Source organism: Phaethon aethereus, assembly GCF_964289735.1.
Source record: "Phaethon aethereus genome assembly, chromosome: 1".
NCBI classification, from domain to species: Eukaryota; Metazoa; Chordata; class Aves; order Phaethontiformes; family Phaethontidae; genus Phaethon; species Phaethon aethereus.
Genome location: NC_138575.1, coordinates 54,706,433 through 54,726,266, shown reverse-complemented (window position 1 = coordinate 54,726,266; position 19,834 = coordinate 54,706,433). Strand labels below are relative to the sequence as shown.

Sequence of the window (19,834 nt, the reverse complement as noted above, 5' to 3'; positions counted from 1 at the left end):
CCTATTTTTTTGCAGTGATGTGTGGTTTTTTGTCGTACTGAGTCACTCAAGCTATTTTGAACCCTCAAAATTTTGCAACAATGGATCTGGGATCAGCACCACAGGGGAGTTATTTTCCCCTGACACTTAGGGACGCATTGAGTGCTGTCATCACAGTGGTGGTGTCTGCTCATATATTTACAAATTGCATGAGAATATGTCATATCTCAGGATCTTTGTAGCCTGTTCAATTTGCAGAATGAAAGATTAATTACATTATGCTGGCAACGCATTCCACATATTGATGGAGCTTATTGTTTCTCACAAAATCAACAGTTAATATAGCATCTTCTGATCAGATTGAGGGATAGAAGTATATTAAAAATTCCAAGTAGATTAATTTCCTGTATGAACTTAAATTGTTTTCACACATACGTGTATGCTAAAATAGTTGAAGCCATCAAGAAATATAAATTGTACCCCTGCTCATGGAAGGCAGAACAACCGAAGTTTACAGACTGTTTTCAGGAGCAAACTTGCAAAAATAATGTATTGGCCAACATTTTACTCAAAATGGAGTTTTAAACATGTTTAAAGTTGCACTCCAACACTAGTTATTCTAAGATATCCAGTGTGAAGCTCAACAACGTTTATAAGCTGTTTTTTTGAAAATGGCGTTGTTTGAATGCCGAAATTTGGACTTGATTAGCAAGAACTTGACAGGGAGAGCCCCAGGAAGAGTAGCAAAGGGAAGCACCAGGGCTTTCCTGCTCTGGCTTCCACAGCAGTGCAAACTCCTCACTCCTGGGGAGTCTCCTGCAGATTTGCTTCCCACAGCTGCTTTTCCTTCGCACTCAAGCAGACTAATGGCTGTCATCTAGTGCAGGACAGCTCTTCCTTCACCCTTTGCTCAGCTCTTATACACTTTTGCCCCTGACCACCAACTAAATGGACTTGATGATCTTAAAGGTCTTTTCCAACCTTAATGATTCCATAAATCCTGTTGCTTATAAGTGCCTTTGCCTTTTTCAACAGGATTTGATGCACAAGCACATAATAATCTTTAATGTGCCTTCCAGCTGTCAGATGATATGTTTTATAACTTTATTATTAAAACTAGCCCAATTAAACAAATACAGTATTTCAGGTGTTCACTGCTCACTCTGACTGTATGATGCAAATACCTGTATACATACATTCAGCCAACATGCCCATTTGTTTGCATTTCCTTAGGCGGCATTCCTGGCATTTTCTCCTCATGTACATGTCCATCTCACAGTTGCCTCCATTTTTACACTTGTATACTGCATTTTTTGTGATGCTTCTTCTGAAGAACCCTGCAGAATACAGAAGTGACGGAGATAAAACACTCAAAGAACCAAAGAAGTCAAGTTGAAGTGCACCTCCCTCTCCATTGGGTTTTCTGAATGATGCATGTTCTGCTGCACTGTGAGTTTCTTTCAGTGCCTGATGACTATATTCTTGATATTTGTACTGAGAATAGTATCAGAGTAATATAATTTAATAAATCAACATCATAAATCATGTGCCCAAACATTAAGCATTATCCCAAAGTAAGACCCTGGAGCTGTGAATGTCAAGAAAATTCAGACCCAAATCTGAAACCTGCCAGAAGCAGGTGGAGCACCAGCACTAGAGCTGTAGGGTAATACCATACAAAATAGCCAGTGAAAAATATATGAATCTGTTAAGTGTCTTAAGGTAAAGGACTCACAGAAGGAGAGTTGAGTAACTTATCACAGTACCATCAGCTCCTGGGAGCTGCAGGATCTCCATGTACTGGTCCCCCCACCCCCCAAGTTTAATAAGGAAGCTGCATTGTATCTACCTATTGCACATGTGGCCTCCTCCCTGTTTGTAGGATACTCCAGCCTCATTCACTAAATATTGTCCACCTGCTGAGTCAAGCAGTCACCTAATTTCACCTGCACAGACAGTTCTACTGGTATCGTCACTGGATTCACTCCAAAATTGCACAGTGGTAAGTGCAAGCAGCAACAGATCCAAGAAATCGAGAGGACCCTTCCTCAGTCTGTCCAAATCTCCTATTTGGCTGCTGCCTATCACACCTCTGGGAGTGGGACCATGGGCAAAATGTGGAGTGCTCAAGATATGAAATGTAATTGAAGTCATCACAAAACAACAGTCTTTGCCGCCAGGCGTGACTTGAATGTTTCCTAAATTTTTGGTGTGACTCACTGCACCATCACAATCTCTTTACGTTGTCATTTGTATGGCAGAGACTACTTAGCATCAGCTACAGAGGGAATCAACTCTCTCTGGCACAGGAGGGAAGCTCAGTTCTTCTCCTCATCTGAAGGCAGGTTTCTGAAATAGACTCCTGGGAGCTTCTGCTGGCACGTCACTGATACATAGCGTACTTCAAACTAGAGCTCTGTGGAAATTTACATTAACCAGAGCTATTCACAAACCTTTTGCTTTCTCATTGCCACTGGCTGGCACAATAAAAACACCATTGTTTTCCAACCTGGCAATTTGATGCATTAAGAGAAACACCAGATAAGGCTCGGTCTCCCATACTCAAATGGTAGGGAAAATTCAGATGTGAATCTGAATTGTTGCCCATTGCAGGATTTGTCTGTGTGTTTTCAGAATACATTGAGCTAAGATACCATCCCGCTGAATCTAGGTGAGAAAAAAGATGATGTGATGATTTTGCCATTGTCAGATGATAATTTCCCAACTTTGGCCTATGTTTTTATAATTGCATAATCTCTTCCAAGCACCGGTGTGTAACTACCAGTAAAACAATTCCACTATCTGGTGGGAAAAAATCTGGCATTTCTCTGAATCTACTGTATTTGCTGCTTCAAATCTCTTCCATGCTGTCTGTTTTACTGGCTTCTTTTCAGATAAATACACTTGACTGGCATCAGTCTCTTTTGAAATGCAGATTGCTTAGAACCTCCAGCAGCCCCAGGCATTATTTTTATTCATCATTCACATGGTGTTTAATACATTACCATTTACTGGTCAGGGAAGGAAGAAAAAGGCATGGATTTAAGCTGTAGGTTCTCAGTGTCCGCTAAAGGCAACTTCATCTGCTTTACATCATTTATAAAATTTATTTGTTAAATCCTGTAATTCATTACATTAATTAGTAACAAATGTTGAAAAGTTCTGTGCAAATATTTATGACATTCTAAGTCTGATTGATGACTTTATCCCTCACTCTGTTCACAAGATATGTGTTTGCTTTTTTGTGGAAGAGCAAAGAAAAAGAGCTTTAGTAAATACATTTTTTATCGGTATGTAAGAATGTGAAAGTCAAATGCAAAACTAGGGATGCAAAAAGATAGGAGGCAATAAGATACAAGCAGTCAAATATTTTCTCTTGAAAACAAAGTTTTTGAAAAAGCGAATGATGTGAAATGAAAAGTGAAATATCTTTCGGCAAAAAGTAGTTTTAACGCTACTCTTGCTTAGTTTTATCATGAAGTGAGTTTCGAATTATTGTTGTCTTGAACAGACTTCTTCATAATTAATTTTGAAATTAGCTTTTTGATATGAGTGGAATGTCTATATATATTATTCACTAATAATTCAAAATGAACTTAAACTGCCTGAAATAGTTTATGTGTGACCTTCTATGCCAGGAAGAGTTTTACAAAAATTCAGAGGTAAATCAGAAATAGCATCTGTTAGAATAATGAAAGGGCAGCCCCCAAAACTGAAGGTTTTTCTGGCACAGTCTAACCTTTATCTGATCTTGCCAAATTACAAAAAGCTCATGTTGGCTGGAAATGTGAATTTGCTTTGTTCTCTTAGCTAGTCATGAATATGATTAATTATTGCTAGAGCTGCTCCAATGTTACTGATGCTGATTTTTCTTACAGAAATTATGAAGGTTGAAGGAGGACAGCTGTTAAAAGTGTAGATGAAAGCTGTGTAAATACCTCCGTTTACCATCCTGATGGCCAACTGCTTTGGGTTTTTCAATTTAAAAGTTCACGACCGCTAACAAAATGCCAGCTCTGCTCAGTCAGACTATCAAAGTGTGCTACAGCATTCCTTCCTTGCTTCCGTGCCCACGTGGTGGGCGTTAGTGCAAGGAGAAGGTTAAAGCGGGACCCTTCTTTGCAGAAAGTATTCTCAGTCTGGCATAGGAAACATTAAACATTACCAGGAGTAGTTTGAAGATTGCAAAAACTCATATCGCCAGCCTGTGCAGAGGGAATTCACAACTAGCTTTTCTCTCGGCAGAACTTCTTCTGTGGCTTTATTGAACAAGCGCTATACTGTGTCCCACTTGTTTTGCAACACTTGAAGGTGGCCCTTAAAGCCCAGTATCACTATACAAAGGCTATATCAAAAAGTCTTGGATGTCTTTCTGCAAAGGTTGTCTCGGAAATGATGTCTATAGCAGCAGGCTTTAAGGCATTGTGTATTGGTCACTATATTGTAGCAATGCCTGTAAATCGCCTCCTCCGTTATGGACCACAACTGTGACACTATTATTGTTAATCAAGGCAGAGTTTTCTAAAGTGATATATTAGAGGTGAGAGAAACCTCAAGGAAGCATTTTCTGTTTTTATTGCAGTACCGCAGGCAAATGTTGTATGAGAGCAAATATTCTCTTTAATCTGCTTTTGCATAATATGTAACATAATAATGAAATAGTTCATACTTATTTGTTAATGGATAGTAACGTATTAAAAAATATTTATAGAAGTGTATACTCCTGCCCATATCTTTAAATAAATATTCTGATGAGGGACGATAAATAAGATCTTAATATTGTTCCTTCTGCTCTAGAAAAAAGACCAAAAACAATGGAGGCTGTTGCTGAATGCATTACCCAAGAAAGAAATGAAAAAAATATTGCACATATTCATCAGAGAGGATTGAAGCCCATAAAACTATGCACAAAGCCCCCCTTTGAATAAGAACGTCCACAGCATCAATAGAGCAGAGGTGCTGTGAGCCTCAGACCTGCAGAAAGGGATCTGTGTATTATTTTGGACACACATTGAACAGGAATTAACAGTCTTGTTTCCAAAAAGAGAGGCTAATCTCATATTTGTATATGAGACACGTGAGGCAGTCCTTCTACTGTTCTGATAGGAGCACAACTGAAGTACTGAGCCCAATTTTGGTCACCGTGCTCTGAGTGTAATGTATACCCATGTGAAAAATTCCACAGATACACAAGAATGATCAGAGGTCTAGAAAACATAGTATCCTCTTCACCTTGTCAAACACAATTACTATCCTCAGCACATCTTTTTACTGAATCAGCTGGTACTTTAATCACCTCTAAAGTGTATTGTAGAAACAGAATGCATTATCTTTAAATAATTCAACTTCTACTATGTTTGATCAAGAATACTATTCTTTTTAATTGATGTCGCAGTCATGAAACAGAGCAAAAGCATAAAATAAATTATCCCAATAAAACAATAAAATTATGGTTACACAGAGTGACTCAGACTGAAGCAACAGAGAGATGAACACATATTGCCTTTCACCATGGTTTTTAGTCTGAGTAGTTACCTGGTGGTTTTAACCTCTCTCCTAGAATAGTTCTTTACAAATTCCATAGCTTGTAATTGTAAATCTTTGAAAAATTTACTAGGACATTTAATAATGAAGTTAATAAATAGTAGGAATAGCTTATTAACAGAGTAAATCTAGCTTTACTTGGAATCTTCACATTAAAATTGAGTTTAATCTGGTTTTTAATGACAGCATTCATGAGTTAATTATTATTTTTTGACTTTGAGACTGTTCACATGGACAACAGAAAGAAACAAATCTCTTCTTTATTGGAATTATTGAGATAAACTATATGACCTTTGACTGTATGCATGTTTAGAGTGGTTGACCAGCGTGGTCTGTTGTGCCCTCAGAAAAGAATTTGTAATAGGTAAAGTAAAACCCCAAATTAATTAATTCCAAGTCCACTCTTAGTGACAGTGAGATCCACATTAAGATACTCTAGTGCTTCAGTAATGTCCATGCTTTAGCCTTTATCCATAGAACAGAAATTATAATGAAATATTTATTCATAGAATAGAATGGAAAACAGGGGCATTATTTTTCTTTCTATAACATACCTCAGCCCTGTCACGGAGTAACTGACTTCAGGTATAATAGTTACTCCATCAGCATAACCTTTTGTCCATCCCTGCTAAAATAGCTGACGATCAGGTTTCCAATAATGACAATGATTTTCTACATCCCATTTATCCTGACACCAACTTGTGAATAGAGTTCTCCTAAGCAGCAAGATGTTTATCCTACAGATACTGTTTCCTGAAGCTCCCTCTCTAGGCATAGGGGCTGCATCCAAAGCAGCGTGGCCAGCAAGTTGAGGGAAGTGATTCTGCCCCTCTACTGTGCTCTGGTGAGACCCCACTTGAAGTCCTGCGTCCAGCTCTGGAGCCCTCAGCACAGGAAAAACATGGACCTGTTGGAGCGGGACCAGAGAAGGGCCACAAAAATGATCAGAGGGATGGAACACCGCTCCTATGAAGAAAGGCTGAGAGAGTTGGGGTTGTTCATCCTGGAGAAGAAAAGGCTCCAGGGAGACCTTATTGCAGCCTTCCAGTAGTTAAAGGGGGCTTATAAGAAAGATGGAGCCAGACTTGTTAGCACGGCCTGTAGCAATAGGACAAGGGGTAATGGTTTTAAACTAAAAGAGGGTAGATTCAGACTAGATATAAGGAAGAAATCTTTTACAATGAGGGTGGTAAAACACTGGCACAGGTTGCCCCGAGAGGTGGTAGATGCCCCATCCCTCAAAACATTCAAGGTCAGGTTGGACGGGGCTCTGAGCAACCTGATCTGGTTGAAGGTGTCCCTGCTCATTGCAGGGAGTTGGACTAGATGACCTTAAAAGGTCCTGTTCAACCCAAAGATTCTATGACTCCATGATGATTCTATGAATTAGAAATAATTTCAATTCACAAACCTGAAGACACCCACCATGTCCTTGGGGAGCTGAGGGAAAGAGATTCTCTGGGAACAGTCTGCAGGTGGGAGCTGGCATGCAATGTGCACTTCAGGAGGCATTTGGGCTGGATTCACAACTGATTTCTAGGGCAGCCTAGCATTGAACTCACAGGGACCTCCATGGGTTTGGTTCCTTCCACAGGTAGAGATCAGCATGAACAGCCTCCAAGACAGCAGAGACAGGCTGCCAGTCCCCTGCATAGAAGCTGTTTTTTACCAAGAGCTAATAATGGCTCAAGAGCCGCAGGTTGGCCAATTATGCTCTGTAATCACAGGACAGTGGTGGAAGACGCTGCCAATCTGTCTTGGGGAAAATATATAATTGTGTATACCCGATCCAAACATAAATGTCTAAAATGATTAATGACTTAGATAAAATTAACAAGAAAGAAAAAAATGAAGTTCAGAAACTGCTGTGCTGATTAGCTGAATTGTATTCTGTAATTGATTTCATCCTACCTTTGCATCCTTCACAAGTAAGAGCATTGTAGTGGTACCCAGATGCTTTGTCACCACAGACCACACAGAGCTCTTCTCCTTTCACTCTTCCCGTGGAGTGACCCAGTCTAGGCTTTTTGGCTGCAGGAATATCTATTATCTCTGTCTCCCTTGTGAAAAAGGTTTCTGAGGGTATTCGCCTGAGCTCGTACATCCCGGGGGAATACCATTCCTCGTGCTGTGGAGGGTAGAAGCCTAGGTTGGAGTAGTAAGGTGGTGATGAAATCTGAGGCTGAACTTGGGGAAGTGGCACACTGTTGTACTGTGTGTAAGGTGACACATCTGCCTCTTGCACTGGAGAACTCATTGGCTCTGGAAGGATACCTGGAAAATAATAATGCAAAACCAATTTCTATTACTACCATGAAACTGCACTTACCAGAGATATTTCCACTTCCAGACATCCACCTCAAAAACAATAAGGCGTAGTCACAAAGATTGCATTATTTGAGCTCGGCTTTCCTGTAGTCCTGGTTCTATGCAAATACATTGCAAGATATTTTAAAAGCAACCAGCCATTCTCAGCTAGTCCTTTATTATAGGTAGAAGTGTCCTGCACTACCACTTACGTAATAAAAAGTTGGGAGAAACTGTGCAGCTAATCGTATAAATGTTCAGTTTAGAAGAAAGAGCAATTCCCACCACAGAGAAGCTGGCAACCTGAATTAGGTCTCACAGTAGAATAAAAGAAATCCAAACAAAAGCAAAAAATCCTATGGCATTGATGAAAATTAGATCGAGACTCATGCATCAGGTTAGTTTCTATTTAACATTGAATGAATATGTCATGATGGGGGAAAACTGCACTGGGGAAAGATGACAAGAGTGAGGCTGAATTAGAAGATGGAGAACATGAAATAAACCTTTTAGAAGAGCCTGAAAGCAGAAAGTGAGGTTACCATGAAGGAGCAGGGAGGATATTCCTAATGTAAGTGGTGAAATGCAACCTTCTTGCCATCTGGCCTCCACTGGTCACCCAGCCAGCCTCTGCATCCTGGTCCCCAGGCCCTACGAGCCTGTGCCACTCAGTGCAGTTGTGTCGTTCTCACACGAAGCACCTCTGAGCCAACAACAAACCTGGCATCCTTTCCTGTCAGGACTGACACAGTATCTGGAGGCTACCTTAACTTTGCCCGTTAAATAGCCGGTTTAAAAATGTAAACAACTTAAGTCTCTTTTTTTTTTTCCCCCCTGTACTACAAGTACAACAACATCTATCAGTCCCTGGATGGTGTAATTAAAATCAAGCCCATGTCAACCAGCTGAGAAGAGTAATTTAAGTTATTTGAAAACTACTTCATATTTTCTGTTGGAGAAAGCCACATCTTGCTGTTTTGTGAAAACACTGACGCAATTCCTTTGTTAGTTCCAAGGGAGTCTGAGAAAAATAGTGCATATTTCCAGGAAGATGCTGGAGTCAACAGCAGTATTTACAAGGAAATCATAGATTAATATTCATTGGTGACCACTACTTAACAGTGCTTCAGAAACCCTCCAAAAACATTTTTGCTGACATAAAGTTGGTTCCCTGGCAAGTCTCATTCACTTCTGAGGAATCAGAAGCAATGAAGAAATGCTGACAGTTAAGAAGAGGGAACATCTGTAATGACAGAAAAGAATAAAAATCTGTAGTAGGGGATTCTTCCCTCTCCTTTGTCTCACTTCCATTAGTGCCAGAAACCAACCTTTTCATTTCACCTACTTTTTCACTTTCAAGGTCTCATGCTCTTGCTCTGCAGCCTTCTGCCCTTCCTCCTTTACCGTGCTGCAGAAGCCATACAAGTGGTTTGGATTTGCCTGATTGCTCTATTGTCCACAGCACATCTTTGCCAATAGCAAATGTGGAGGTCCCAGTTCAAGAATAAGCAGCAAGACGTAAGTCTGGAAAAATGTGACACAAAACCAAATGAGAATAATGGTGCCGTTTGTTATTAACAATTAGTTTAATTGTGGTTGTGTTTAGTTGCTCCAGAAGAGGCCAAGGGGCCCTGAGTACTACACTAACAGAAGCAGAGCAGCAGAAGGCACTCCCCAGACCCAAGTTGGTGCCCTTCAAATAAACAGCGTAGACATACAGAGACCTGAGACAAAACACAGGCCTCTGGCTACTCTTACTGAAGAGCCTGGAGGTGAAGTCACAGCTTCATGCGTCAAAGGCAAACTGTCACTGATAGGTGCCAGCTGCAGCGATGACAAAACACATCAAGGGTGAGGACAGCAGTGGTTTGATGATGACCTTTATTGTTCAGTATAGGTTTAATGAGTGGGTGGTCTTTCTTTAATTACATTTACCATTTGTTGAGACTGCTGCTCATTAAGACTGGTCAGGGTACTTCAGGTACAAAAACTGGTGTTAATTGAGAGATACACAATCATACAAATCATTCAGTCTCTCTTTGAAGAGGAATCTGTTCACCATGGAGACCTAAGTTGTCATTTGCTAGTTAGCAATCACTTAGTTGATTGAGTTTGCTAAAGGGAAGTGGGACAATCCCAAAATGAAAAGCAAGAAACTGTTGATTTTTAACTTTATGCCATCCACAGGAAATTCCACAAAAGCTCTAGACCAGCCTCCTGAACCGCTTGGGCCTCTCAAAGAGCAAGAAGAGAAGGCAACACTCCTTCCACAGCAAAAAAAAAAAATATCTCAGGGCTTGTTAAAAAACTCAGGACTGCTAAAGAAATGCAGCACATGCTGAGACAATATTGGGTGTTTATTTATGTAGATCCATTTGGGTTGCAGATAAGTTTGGAAAAATCTTCACCATCATTAATTCTACTCTGCTTCTAGAAGGAAAAAAGCGCATCTGAGTCTCAATGTATGAAGTTAAATATGGGGGGAAAAAAACCAACCACCGTGTTTTCTCCTCCTTTTTCCTTATGGGTCAGGCACACAGTTAAAGAATTCGGCTGAACTGAAGCCACTCTCAGAGCAACGAAAGCAAAAAGGGAGAACAGGCAGGGTTGAAAGAGACTGAGAGAACATGGTCGTCTTGTTTTCTGTAAAACAAGTTTACAGCTAAAACTCTAGGACGTGCCCGGATACTACAGAGACCAGACTGATTTTTAAAGATAATTAGGTTGTAACTATGTAGGTTTTCCCACTTTAGCTTTTTTTTTTTTTTTTTTTTTAATAGACCTGATTAGTCCTGTTTAAAGGGCTGGGTGGGTATCTGCATTTCATCCTTAGAAATCAGCCAACTTGAGCTGACTCAGTGAGACACCATTCTCTACCCAGAGCAGATCAAAACCAGTTGTCAATTTTTTTTTTCCCACAAAATTGTCAACAAGTCTGGAATTAAACATTGCAAAATATGATCTGCTCCAAAGCATTAGTGATCCAAAATCATTCCTAAAAATAATTGTTTAAAACTGTGGAGGTGTTCCATAAAGACAATTTCAAAATTAAACTCATTTTTTAGTTGAAATGTCCTTTTATTCTGAAATATTATCTTAAAGAATTGAAACAAATTATCAGGTTGAAATAGAAACTGAATGCCTTGAAATTATTGGGACAAAGTATTTCTATGACCTGATCAAAAAAGTGTGGCCTAAGCCATGTTCCCCAGCCCTCTGCATGCACGAGTCTTCCAACAAAAGCTGAAGGGGTTCTACTTTCAGAGGCACACGATGCCCTGCCCTGTCCTGTGTGACCTTAGAAAACCACAGTGATTTTTGGAATTATGCTTTGCAAAGTACATGCGAGTCTAGAACAGTTTCTTATCACAAAAGAAAACTAATCTTATCTTGCCAGCCGGAATGTACATATGCTTTTATTCAGATATGTATTGGTAGAAGTCTGAGATGGGCTGGTCTCACGCCACTGTAAAGCATGAGCCAGCCCACTGAAATCACTGGAGTTGCAGCAGTATAAAACAGTGAAAGTGAAATCAGAAATTATCTCACTGGAATACAGTGATTTTTTTTTTTTTTGTGGGGTCTTAACTATTTTGAAACATCTGTTTTTTCCTTTTGGAAGCATACCTTTTACATTTTTGAAGACAGACTGCTTAAGCGCATGTGATGTTACTTACAGCTGTAGATCTTTTAGATTATGTTTTGCAATAAGTGTTTTTCAATGAAAAACATTTTACAGAAATCTGGAAACCTTACTAATATCAAAGTGAAACCTTCAGATCGATGTGATCATCATTTTGCAAATATTTTCCCACAATAGCACTTGCCGCTGAAACTCGTTGGAGAGTTTTGCTTTTGTTCCTTTAAATTTTACACAAAGTATTTTATATAAGACTTGAAAAAATATTTGATGTAGGCTTAACCACTTGTGGAAATGAAAGGGAATTTTCCTTGTAGAAACTAAAGAAAGGTTGTCAGTTTGCAGAATTATAATGAGGTTATTTTGCAGTTTTAAGGTGTTTTTATTCAGAATATTACAGAAATTACGAGATCACATTTTAATGTAAAAGTTATTGTTCCACTAGTACAAAGCTAACTGAGGAGAAAAAAATTCAAAACAGTTTTAAAATATGAATCTCTCTCTCCGTAGGATATTCATGAAGAAATTTAAAGAAATAAGAACAAGAGTCAGGATTAAGTAATTTGGAAACCATAGCATAACCATTAATGAAATCCTGATTTAATTCCAAACAAATTATTTGCAGATCTTTAAAGGTCATTTGGTTTAAACAACCTTCTAGCATCCTACAGTTTCAAGCAAGAATACCAGATCAGACAGCAAACACATCCAAGCGAGAACACAACAATATCCTACCTTAGGCTGTCTTTGGTCTCATCATTTCTTGAAGAAAAATACTTTCCTTAAGGTACCGAGTACTCCTTTCCCTCTCCTTTCCCCCTCCCCCCCAAAGACTATGGATAAATAAAACTTCTTAATTCTGCTTTGTCTGTATCCTGTTGACTTCTTTACTGTGAGAACTTCTTTAAGACTAGCAAAGGCGTGACACAGGCGAGAGGTTGTATAGTTTACTGATTAACTTCATTACAGAGAAACTTGTTTGTAAATGTCTGAAACAATAGCAATGTCCATTCCCGGTGGATTTACCTGGATACAATTTGGTTACCATTCAAGGGGATGCCTCCAAGTAGTAATTTTGTACCTGTTGTGATTTACAACAAATTTTTAACCAATAAATGTTTAGTAATGTCAAGTGATTCTGTGCAAAAGATTAACCACTTCAGTACCACAAGAAGCACATTTTAGCTGACTGGATTAACAGATTTTTTTAAGTACAGAAATGTTGTATTCTCAAAAAAGGCCAAAGTGCTCAGGCCATACTGGACACATCTGTATGATAAGAGAGAAGAGTGCCAGAGAGATGTCCTTGCCCCAAGATCGAACGTCAAGGGTCAATTCTCAGCTATGTGTTTTAGGAGTAACTAACTCTCTCTAGAGTGGGCAGAATGCATCTGCACTACATGGTTTTTATTGTTGGCCTTACTCCTCTGGGCCCATAGAGCCTCCCCATGACTCTCCAAAATTATTGTTTCATATATGTCACTTCAGTTCAAAGCACCTGTAACATTGTGCGGGCTGTGCTGGGTGCCACCACAGCACTACTAGGACAGCATGAAGTCAGAAGATTGTATGGCTTGCCTTGGTTTGATGGCAGCTAAGGTATGAAGGTACGAACCCCACTGAGACACTGTTGGAAGACAGTGTAGGGTAAAAGGAGCCAAATCTACTGCAGTCTTGTCCATGCTGCCTTTTTGGGAACAGTCTCTGGAGTAAGCCGATGTCTTAAAGATACCTACTAAAGCAATCTAAAACAGAGCCCCAGAGCAAGCTAGGAGTTGAACAGTGTCAAGATGGACAGTCAAGGGTGCTGTGCCTCTCCCACTCTTCAGCCTCTTTCATTCAGCACTGTGGATGAGCTCACTAAGACCCAACATCAGATTTGTGACCAGAAGTATATCTGAGAACAATACCTGGAAGTAAACAGGCAGAGAATCAAGCCCCAGACTGCAAGATTCCCCTTATTTTCCAAAATAGTCTCCTTTCCAGGCTAGGATCCACAAATGACTCACACAAGCACAAAAGGAAGCGTCACACAAATGCATTTTGGTTTTGCCTTGCTTTGTGATGCAACCTTCACCCTCAGAGCCCCATTCATCTGCATTCCTTCTCTTTATTTCTTTTTTTTTCCTCAGATTTCCACTCTGTTTAGTTTGGATCTCTTCATAATTATTATACTTACATGATTTTCTGTTTTAATTTGTGTTCGTTTGTTTCCTTTTGATTTGGGGGTCTGTTATGGGCCTAATTATCTTAACTGTAGGGATGAAGCCAGATGTCACATCATCTGCCGGGTGGTGCTAAAGACAAGCAGTTATTTAACATATCTTGTGATCTTGAAGCTCTTTAATCAGTTTGGACACTTGATCCTATGGCTTTTTTTTTTAAAAACATAACCAGAACAAACACAGATTTATCTAAAAGGATTCAGCCTTTTAACCTCATCTTAGGCACTCTTCTATGCCTACAACAATTTTCAATGGCATTTTGTTGTTCTTACATTGCCAAATATTTAAGATAAGTTTAGATGTATTACTTTTTTTTCCCCTTTGTTTCAGTTTTTTTGTTTATCCTTCCTTGTCCATTTCAATACAGCTTTTAAAAGTGGTCATTCACCCCAAAGAACTTCTTTCTCAGATAGGGACATGTACAATGAGGGTGGCATTTCTTTTCCTGTTGTATTTTGATGTTACTTTACAAGAAAACATAGTCAGGCCATTGAAAAATACTTAAAATAGGTCTTTATTCAAATTAAATCTGTAATAATACTGACTTATCTTTCCAGGTTCTTAGAAAAATATCCATCTCTAACAGCTAAAATTTCACACTTAATAACTTGCATGTTAATAACTTCTGTATAAGGTGCTTTCACAGAAAATAGAATAGGGCTATTAAAGGCCTGCTACTTACTTATCATATAAATGGCAATTTGAGTGAAATGCTGTATATATTTCAGATGCCATACAAATATATAAGCTTACACTCCACATTTAAAATATAAAGGAGACATTTTTGGTGTCTGCAAATTAGTTCAGTCCCTTATGAAAAAGGGCAAGTGCTAACCACTGGAAGAAATAAGATAATGGAGATATGGGTATTTAACACGTGGATTGGCCCTAATATGAAGAACTTTCAAAGGCAACTGGAAGACATTATCAAATACCTTTCTGCAACAGTCCCAGATGAATTGCCTTAGTGCCTTAGAGCAAGGCTTGTCAGCTTCAGCACAGCGCTCTGCTAATGCATCTCAGCATCTTCTAGGTCACAGCTTGTGTCCAGCCAATTTGGAGCAAAGCGGAGGAGCTCAGATCAGTCTATGTCTATCACGGTAGCAGGGTTCACAGGACAAATTCATTACTCTAAAGTGAACTACAAAGCTCCCAAAGGTTCTAAAGGAGATCAGGATTTCAGTCCTAAATTACAGGGGTTCAAAAATGCAGATTGGTAGGTGTGTCACTTGCTTTTAGTTCAGGATGTGAAATTGGACCAGTCTTCACATAGCTGGCCTTGTTCAATTCAATGGGGCTTGTGAAATAAAAAAAAGTTCGACTAAGGAAGAGAAATATCTTAACAGGATAGGTCCCATGGAGACCCATGCACCCCTGGGTTTTCGTGACACCAAGAGTCCCTTTCCCTCACTGGGAAAACCAGAGCTGCAAGGAAGAAAAAGCTGATCTTGCATGCAGATGCTATAGAGGATGCATTTTACATATTTGGTTTTGGCCACTTCTTCAAAAAGATGTTTTCTGTAAAGAGATCTAGGATGTTTCTAAGTCATCTGAGTATTAAGGTACAAAACCAGAAACAGTTTTCCAGGAAGACAGGGTGGAAGGGAACAACCCTCACTTCTGCTACGTTAAAGATCCTTCCTCATTTGCATTTTGAGCCCCTTTCTCCAGGGACTCATAACTACAGAAGTGAAAAACTACAGTTAAAACACACTAACTCCAAAGACATAAAGAGACACTTTACCTTAGACATGTACTGTTAAAATGGCAAGATACCATTTCCAACTACTGAAAGGTAGAAAACATTCTTTCTCTTTAAGGTCTTCTGACACCTGCTACAATTCTGGAGGGTGAGTACGTAGAATTTCCCTGGAATTACCTGTGATGATGCTCGCAGCACAAGCAGCTCTCAACTGACAACATTTCTTTTGAGAGACCTAGACCTGGTGCTAATGTTTGGAGATGCACTTAGATTTGTTTTTGAAGGTCTAAGAACACTCTCCCCATAGATTGAGCAAAGCATAATGAAAAGATAATCTATTTCCAAGGTTTTTTACAGAATGTGAGTATTTAAATTTGAAAAAGGAGACTGTTTTGTATAAAGGCTGACATCTGTAAGCCAGCAATTTCTCACTTGTATTACATCAGAGCTGTAATTTGTGAGAAGTCCTGGGAGAAATATATATTCTAAGGGTCATTTAAAAGAAAAGCTTTCTTCCTGTTTCCTTGGGTTCACAAGTCTCTACCTGCCAAAACTGAATGTCAAAAAAATGCAAGTTGTTTACAAATATAAGATTGAGAGGCAAAACCATTTCCTCCAAGCATCTTGAAGAGATGGAGTTGTATCTTCACAGTGAGTAACTTTCTCTGTGGACTCAGTTGCATATTATTTCTGATATTTTTTTTCTAGCTATAAAAGCTAAAGACACCAAATTTGTAAAGAATTCACTTCTGAGACTTGAGTGACATCCTGCAAAACAGGACCAAGTAGCCATACAAAACAGAAGTCAGCTTAAGTGAAACACAGCAGGAGTGCTAAGTCTCCTTCCTAATGGACCCCTGATTCAACCCCTTAATACATTATTTCTTTCTGTTACAGAAATGTCAGTTTGAATTAAATCTCCATTGTGCTAAGCTCTGAATACCTATAATAGGAGACACAATCCCTCTTCTGAATACCTCACAATTTCTGATTAAGATTTCAGTGTGGAGGGAAAGTATTTTACATGAACACGCTTCCTTATATTTTGAAGCTACCTCATCATTACTCTTTAAAAACAATGAAATTATTAGTGAAAAAGTAGACATCGGGGAAAATCTTAGCAAAAATCTGAAGTAGTTCAGTTATGCAGGACTTTTAAAGGGATGACTGGATATAAAATTTGGCACCCTAGATTTGAACATCATGCTCCTCTTTGTATATCATGGCCTGACATTGGAATTAACATGTAGCAAAGTACTGTTTTAGTTATTTCCATAAACTTTTTTAAAAACTGCAAAAACATTTCTCCCAGCAAAAAACAACACATTTAGGGGAAAAAAAAAAAGCAATAACACACAGCAATGCAATGGGTTTTGCGTATCATTAGGGATAGTGCTTTAGTTTAGCTGAATGGAGCCAGGACACTGGAAGTGGTCTGATTTGGGGAGATGCTCCTGACTTCTGAGGGCTCTGCAGCAGGAGCATCTCCATGTGTCAGAGTCCCACCACACCCAAGCCACTATCCTTGATACAGGGACATGAAACTGAAATGTTTTCAGTTTTTTCCAGCACTCAAAAAGACCAGAATTCTGGTCTTATTTGGACTGGAAACTTCTGAAGGGTTGCAGCTTTCTGTGGGGGTCTATACTGTGTGTGAGGCCTTGAATGGATCATGTTACTCAGTGAAGGTCCCCCTCTGCTGCCAAAAGAAAGGCTGAAAAATGTATTCTCTTTTTTTTCTTAGCAGTACATATAACAGAAGACAGCTTCCCCATGCTTATAAAATATTGACCAAGAATTCTTCATTCATTAACAAACCCATGCTTAGCCTTGAAAAATTCAGTGGAACTGGAGCAAGGAGAATTTTCCAGCCTGCATTTTCTTGTGCGTTGAAGTTAATAGCCCAAGTTTTTAATGGTCTCAGTAAGACAACGGTTTTAATTTAGGTGAGATTACTTTCATAAATTTGCATAATATAGCAATGCAAATACATTGCAGTATAATTTTGTTACAAATTAACTGAAAATATATCTGCTCAGCTTAATTTAAATGACTCACATGAAGATAACATCCAGCCTACATACAAAGGTCTTTCGTTGCTGAATCGTTTCAGGTATTAGAATAAAGTTGTAAAAACAACCTACAAGCTCTGCTATGAGCCCTGATGAGAGCAGTAGTGTTCAGGATTACATTAACACCACAGACCCATTATTTGTTATTCCTTCTATAGGTATTGAAGATTCAAGAAGGTTAGCACATGTCAACCACACGTCCTTGACTTGAAATTTCAGTCCATTTTCTTCTAGGTTTCTGAGTAAAGGACAACTTGCTATTTTAACCTAATTTGGTGACTTACCAAAAAAATGAGGACCTTCAGCAAGAGAAAATCCATCAGCAGTGCCTAGCTGGTGATGTCCTATTAAATTCATTTCAGATCCCATTTATTCTTCAGTGCAGGAGGAATATGCTAATTAAGCAATAGGCTGAAAGAAGACCCTGAAAGATATAAGTCAAAAGAATATTTAAAACAAGATCACTTATTTTTGTGTACCTATTGTAAGGCAGGATTCTGGAGGTTGCTTCAACATTTACTGTAACAAACACTAGCTTAAAGTTACAATACCTCATTCAGCCTTTAAATAAAATGCTGCCCAGCCCCCCTTCCAGGGAATACCAGTTGTTTGCATTATTTTTTCATCACCCTTTTATGATTTCATTGTTTTTGCTTACTGAAAAAGTGCAAGTTTATGGTTAGGTCAGGAGAACCAAGCCAGGAAACTTGAGTTTAATTTCCAGTGACTGGCTCTTTATCTTGCCTTCAGTAATTACTGTCTGAACAAGATAAATGGTGGCAAAAACAGAAAGCAAAGCCTTGGTCTAATAACCAGCTCGCCCACCCGCTCCGTTTGTGGCCTCAAGCAGCCGTACAACTCTCTCGGGGAGGTCGGGCGATGCTTGTGCCCGCTCACTAGCATACTTTCCTAGCGGGTCAGATAGAGCAGCTTTCATCTCCTGAGGCTGACAGTGGCACTGTACCCAGGTCTTCTTCTCACTCCAACCACTGGGTTATTAAAAAAGAGGCAAGAGGCCTGCCATTGCCTCCTACTGGAGCAGAGGCTGTAGCTAGAGCAGCACCTCATCCAGGAGGAAGGCGTGCAAGAGGCTCCCTTGCCCAGGTCTGGCTCATGTGAGTGGGATGGGGCAACTCAAGATTGTGTTTGGGGCAGGACCATCAGTGACAGGAGAACGTACAGCTCCAACAAGAAGTCTCAAGGGTTTATGCAGACACCAGGAGGGTTCTGCATAACGTTGACAGAAATCTGTTTTGTTTTGTTTTAGTCTTAATTCTTCATTTGGTGTTATTCCCGTGGGACTATCCCTGGGACTCCGTTTCCACTCACTGAAGGCATTTGAGAGTCATAGCCTAGTCTGCTTCCCAGTGAGGTCTCAGTATGTTTCTTGAGCAGAAGTGAAGTCATCTGACAAAAACGTGAATGCAGCAGGAGGCCCCAGTGCTGAGCAGGCTGCTTGTGGGAGCGGCAAGCGCACTGTGTAATTATATTCAGATTTGTCCATAAGGATTCATTAAGTTCTTTCCTAACATAAACAAAGGCCCTCTAATTAGACAGATGCATTTTAAATCTCTGCCCACAGATAATTTAAACAGTTTACTCAGAAATGTCAAAAGCTACTTGTATCACAGACCAGATAGGGTTCTTGTGGCAAATAACATGTAAACACACAGTCTCAAATCTAGCACAGAAACACAGTTTTGCAACAGCAAAAAACTCCACATATCTTGGGATGGGGGTCGGCACCCAAGGTAGACCCACATCTACTTCCATCCATTTTACAGCCTCGCCACCATATTTGCTGGGGAAGGTATCTGCCGGACCCAAGAGGTGGGGCTGCCCACATGGCTGCAAAGGGCTGTCAGGAATTGCAAGACGGTTTTCTCATGAACTGCCCGTGATGGACCCTTGGGAGGAGGTTCCTCTTACAGCCTTTACAAGGGTTCTGCCATGGGAGAAGACAGCAGCACAGTCAGGACCCTTATAATGGTCAGTAAGAGAAATGTCAAAATGAGGCATCTTCAGAGGGGTCCTGAATGTTTCTCTGGATTTCCTTGCTGAAGACCAGAGGAGATGGGGTGATCTCCACCCGATCCTCACATGTAATCCCTTCAATAGCTTTCTTGCAGCCCACAGGCACGCAACCCTTGCAGCCGTGCCGTTCCTTGCAGGATTAGCTCTCCCTGCAGACAGACTTGAAGATTGCGTTCCGTCACTACTACTTCTTCCCATGTTTCCTCCTCAGACCCTATATGAGGAGGTAACACTGCAACAGCTAATATTTCAGTCTAGGGACTGTTCATACAGTTCATACAGAGCCTAGAACCTATCTTCTTAGAGGATTTTGGATGTTATATCAGGATAT

The 19,834-nt window shown here is 39.8% G+C and overlaps 1 protein-coding gene across 2 annotated transcripts in view; it reads right to left on the bottom strand.

Moving 5' to 3' along the window:
- The window catches only part of NR1H4 (nuclear receptor subfamily 1 group H member 4), a gene marked incomplete at both ends in the record, with an annotated part of 35,362 nt that extends 17,524 nt beyond the window's left edge, over positions 1 to 17,838 (bottom strand). Inside the window, 3 exons of one of the 2 annotated variants that reach the window (XM_081996470.1) lie at positions 1,164 to 1,316; positions 7,435 to 7,797; positions 17,754 to 17,838. In XM_081996470.1, the coding sequence (XP_081852596.1) occupies positions 1,164 to 1,316; positions 7,435 to 7,797; positions 17,754 to 17,838 (601 nt within the window). The remainder of the gene's footprint in view (positions 1 to 1,163; positions 1,317 to 7,434; positions 7,798 to 17,753) is intronic. The other variant, XM_081996471.1, reaches the window with a different exon arrangement.
- Between the last annotated feature and the right edge of the window lie 1,996 nt (positions 17,839 to 19,834).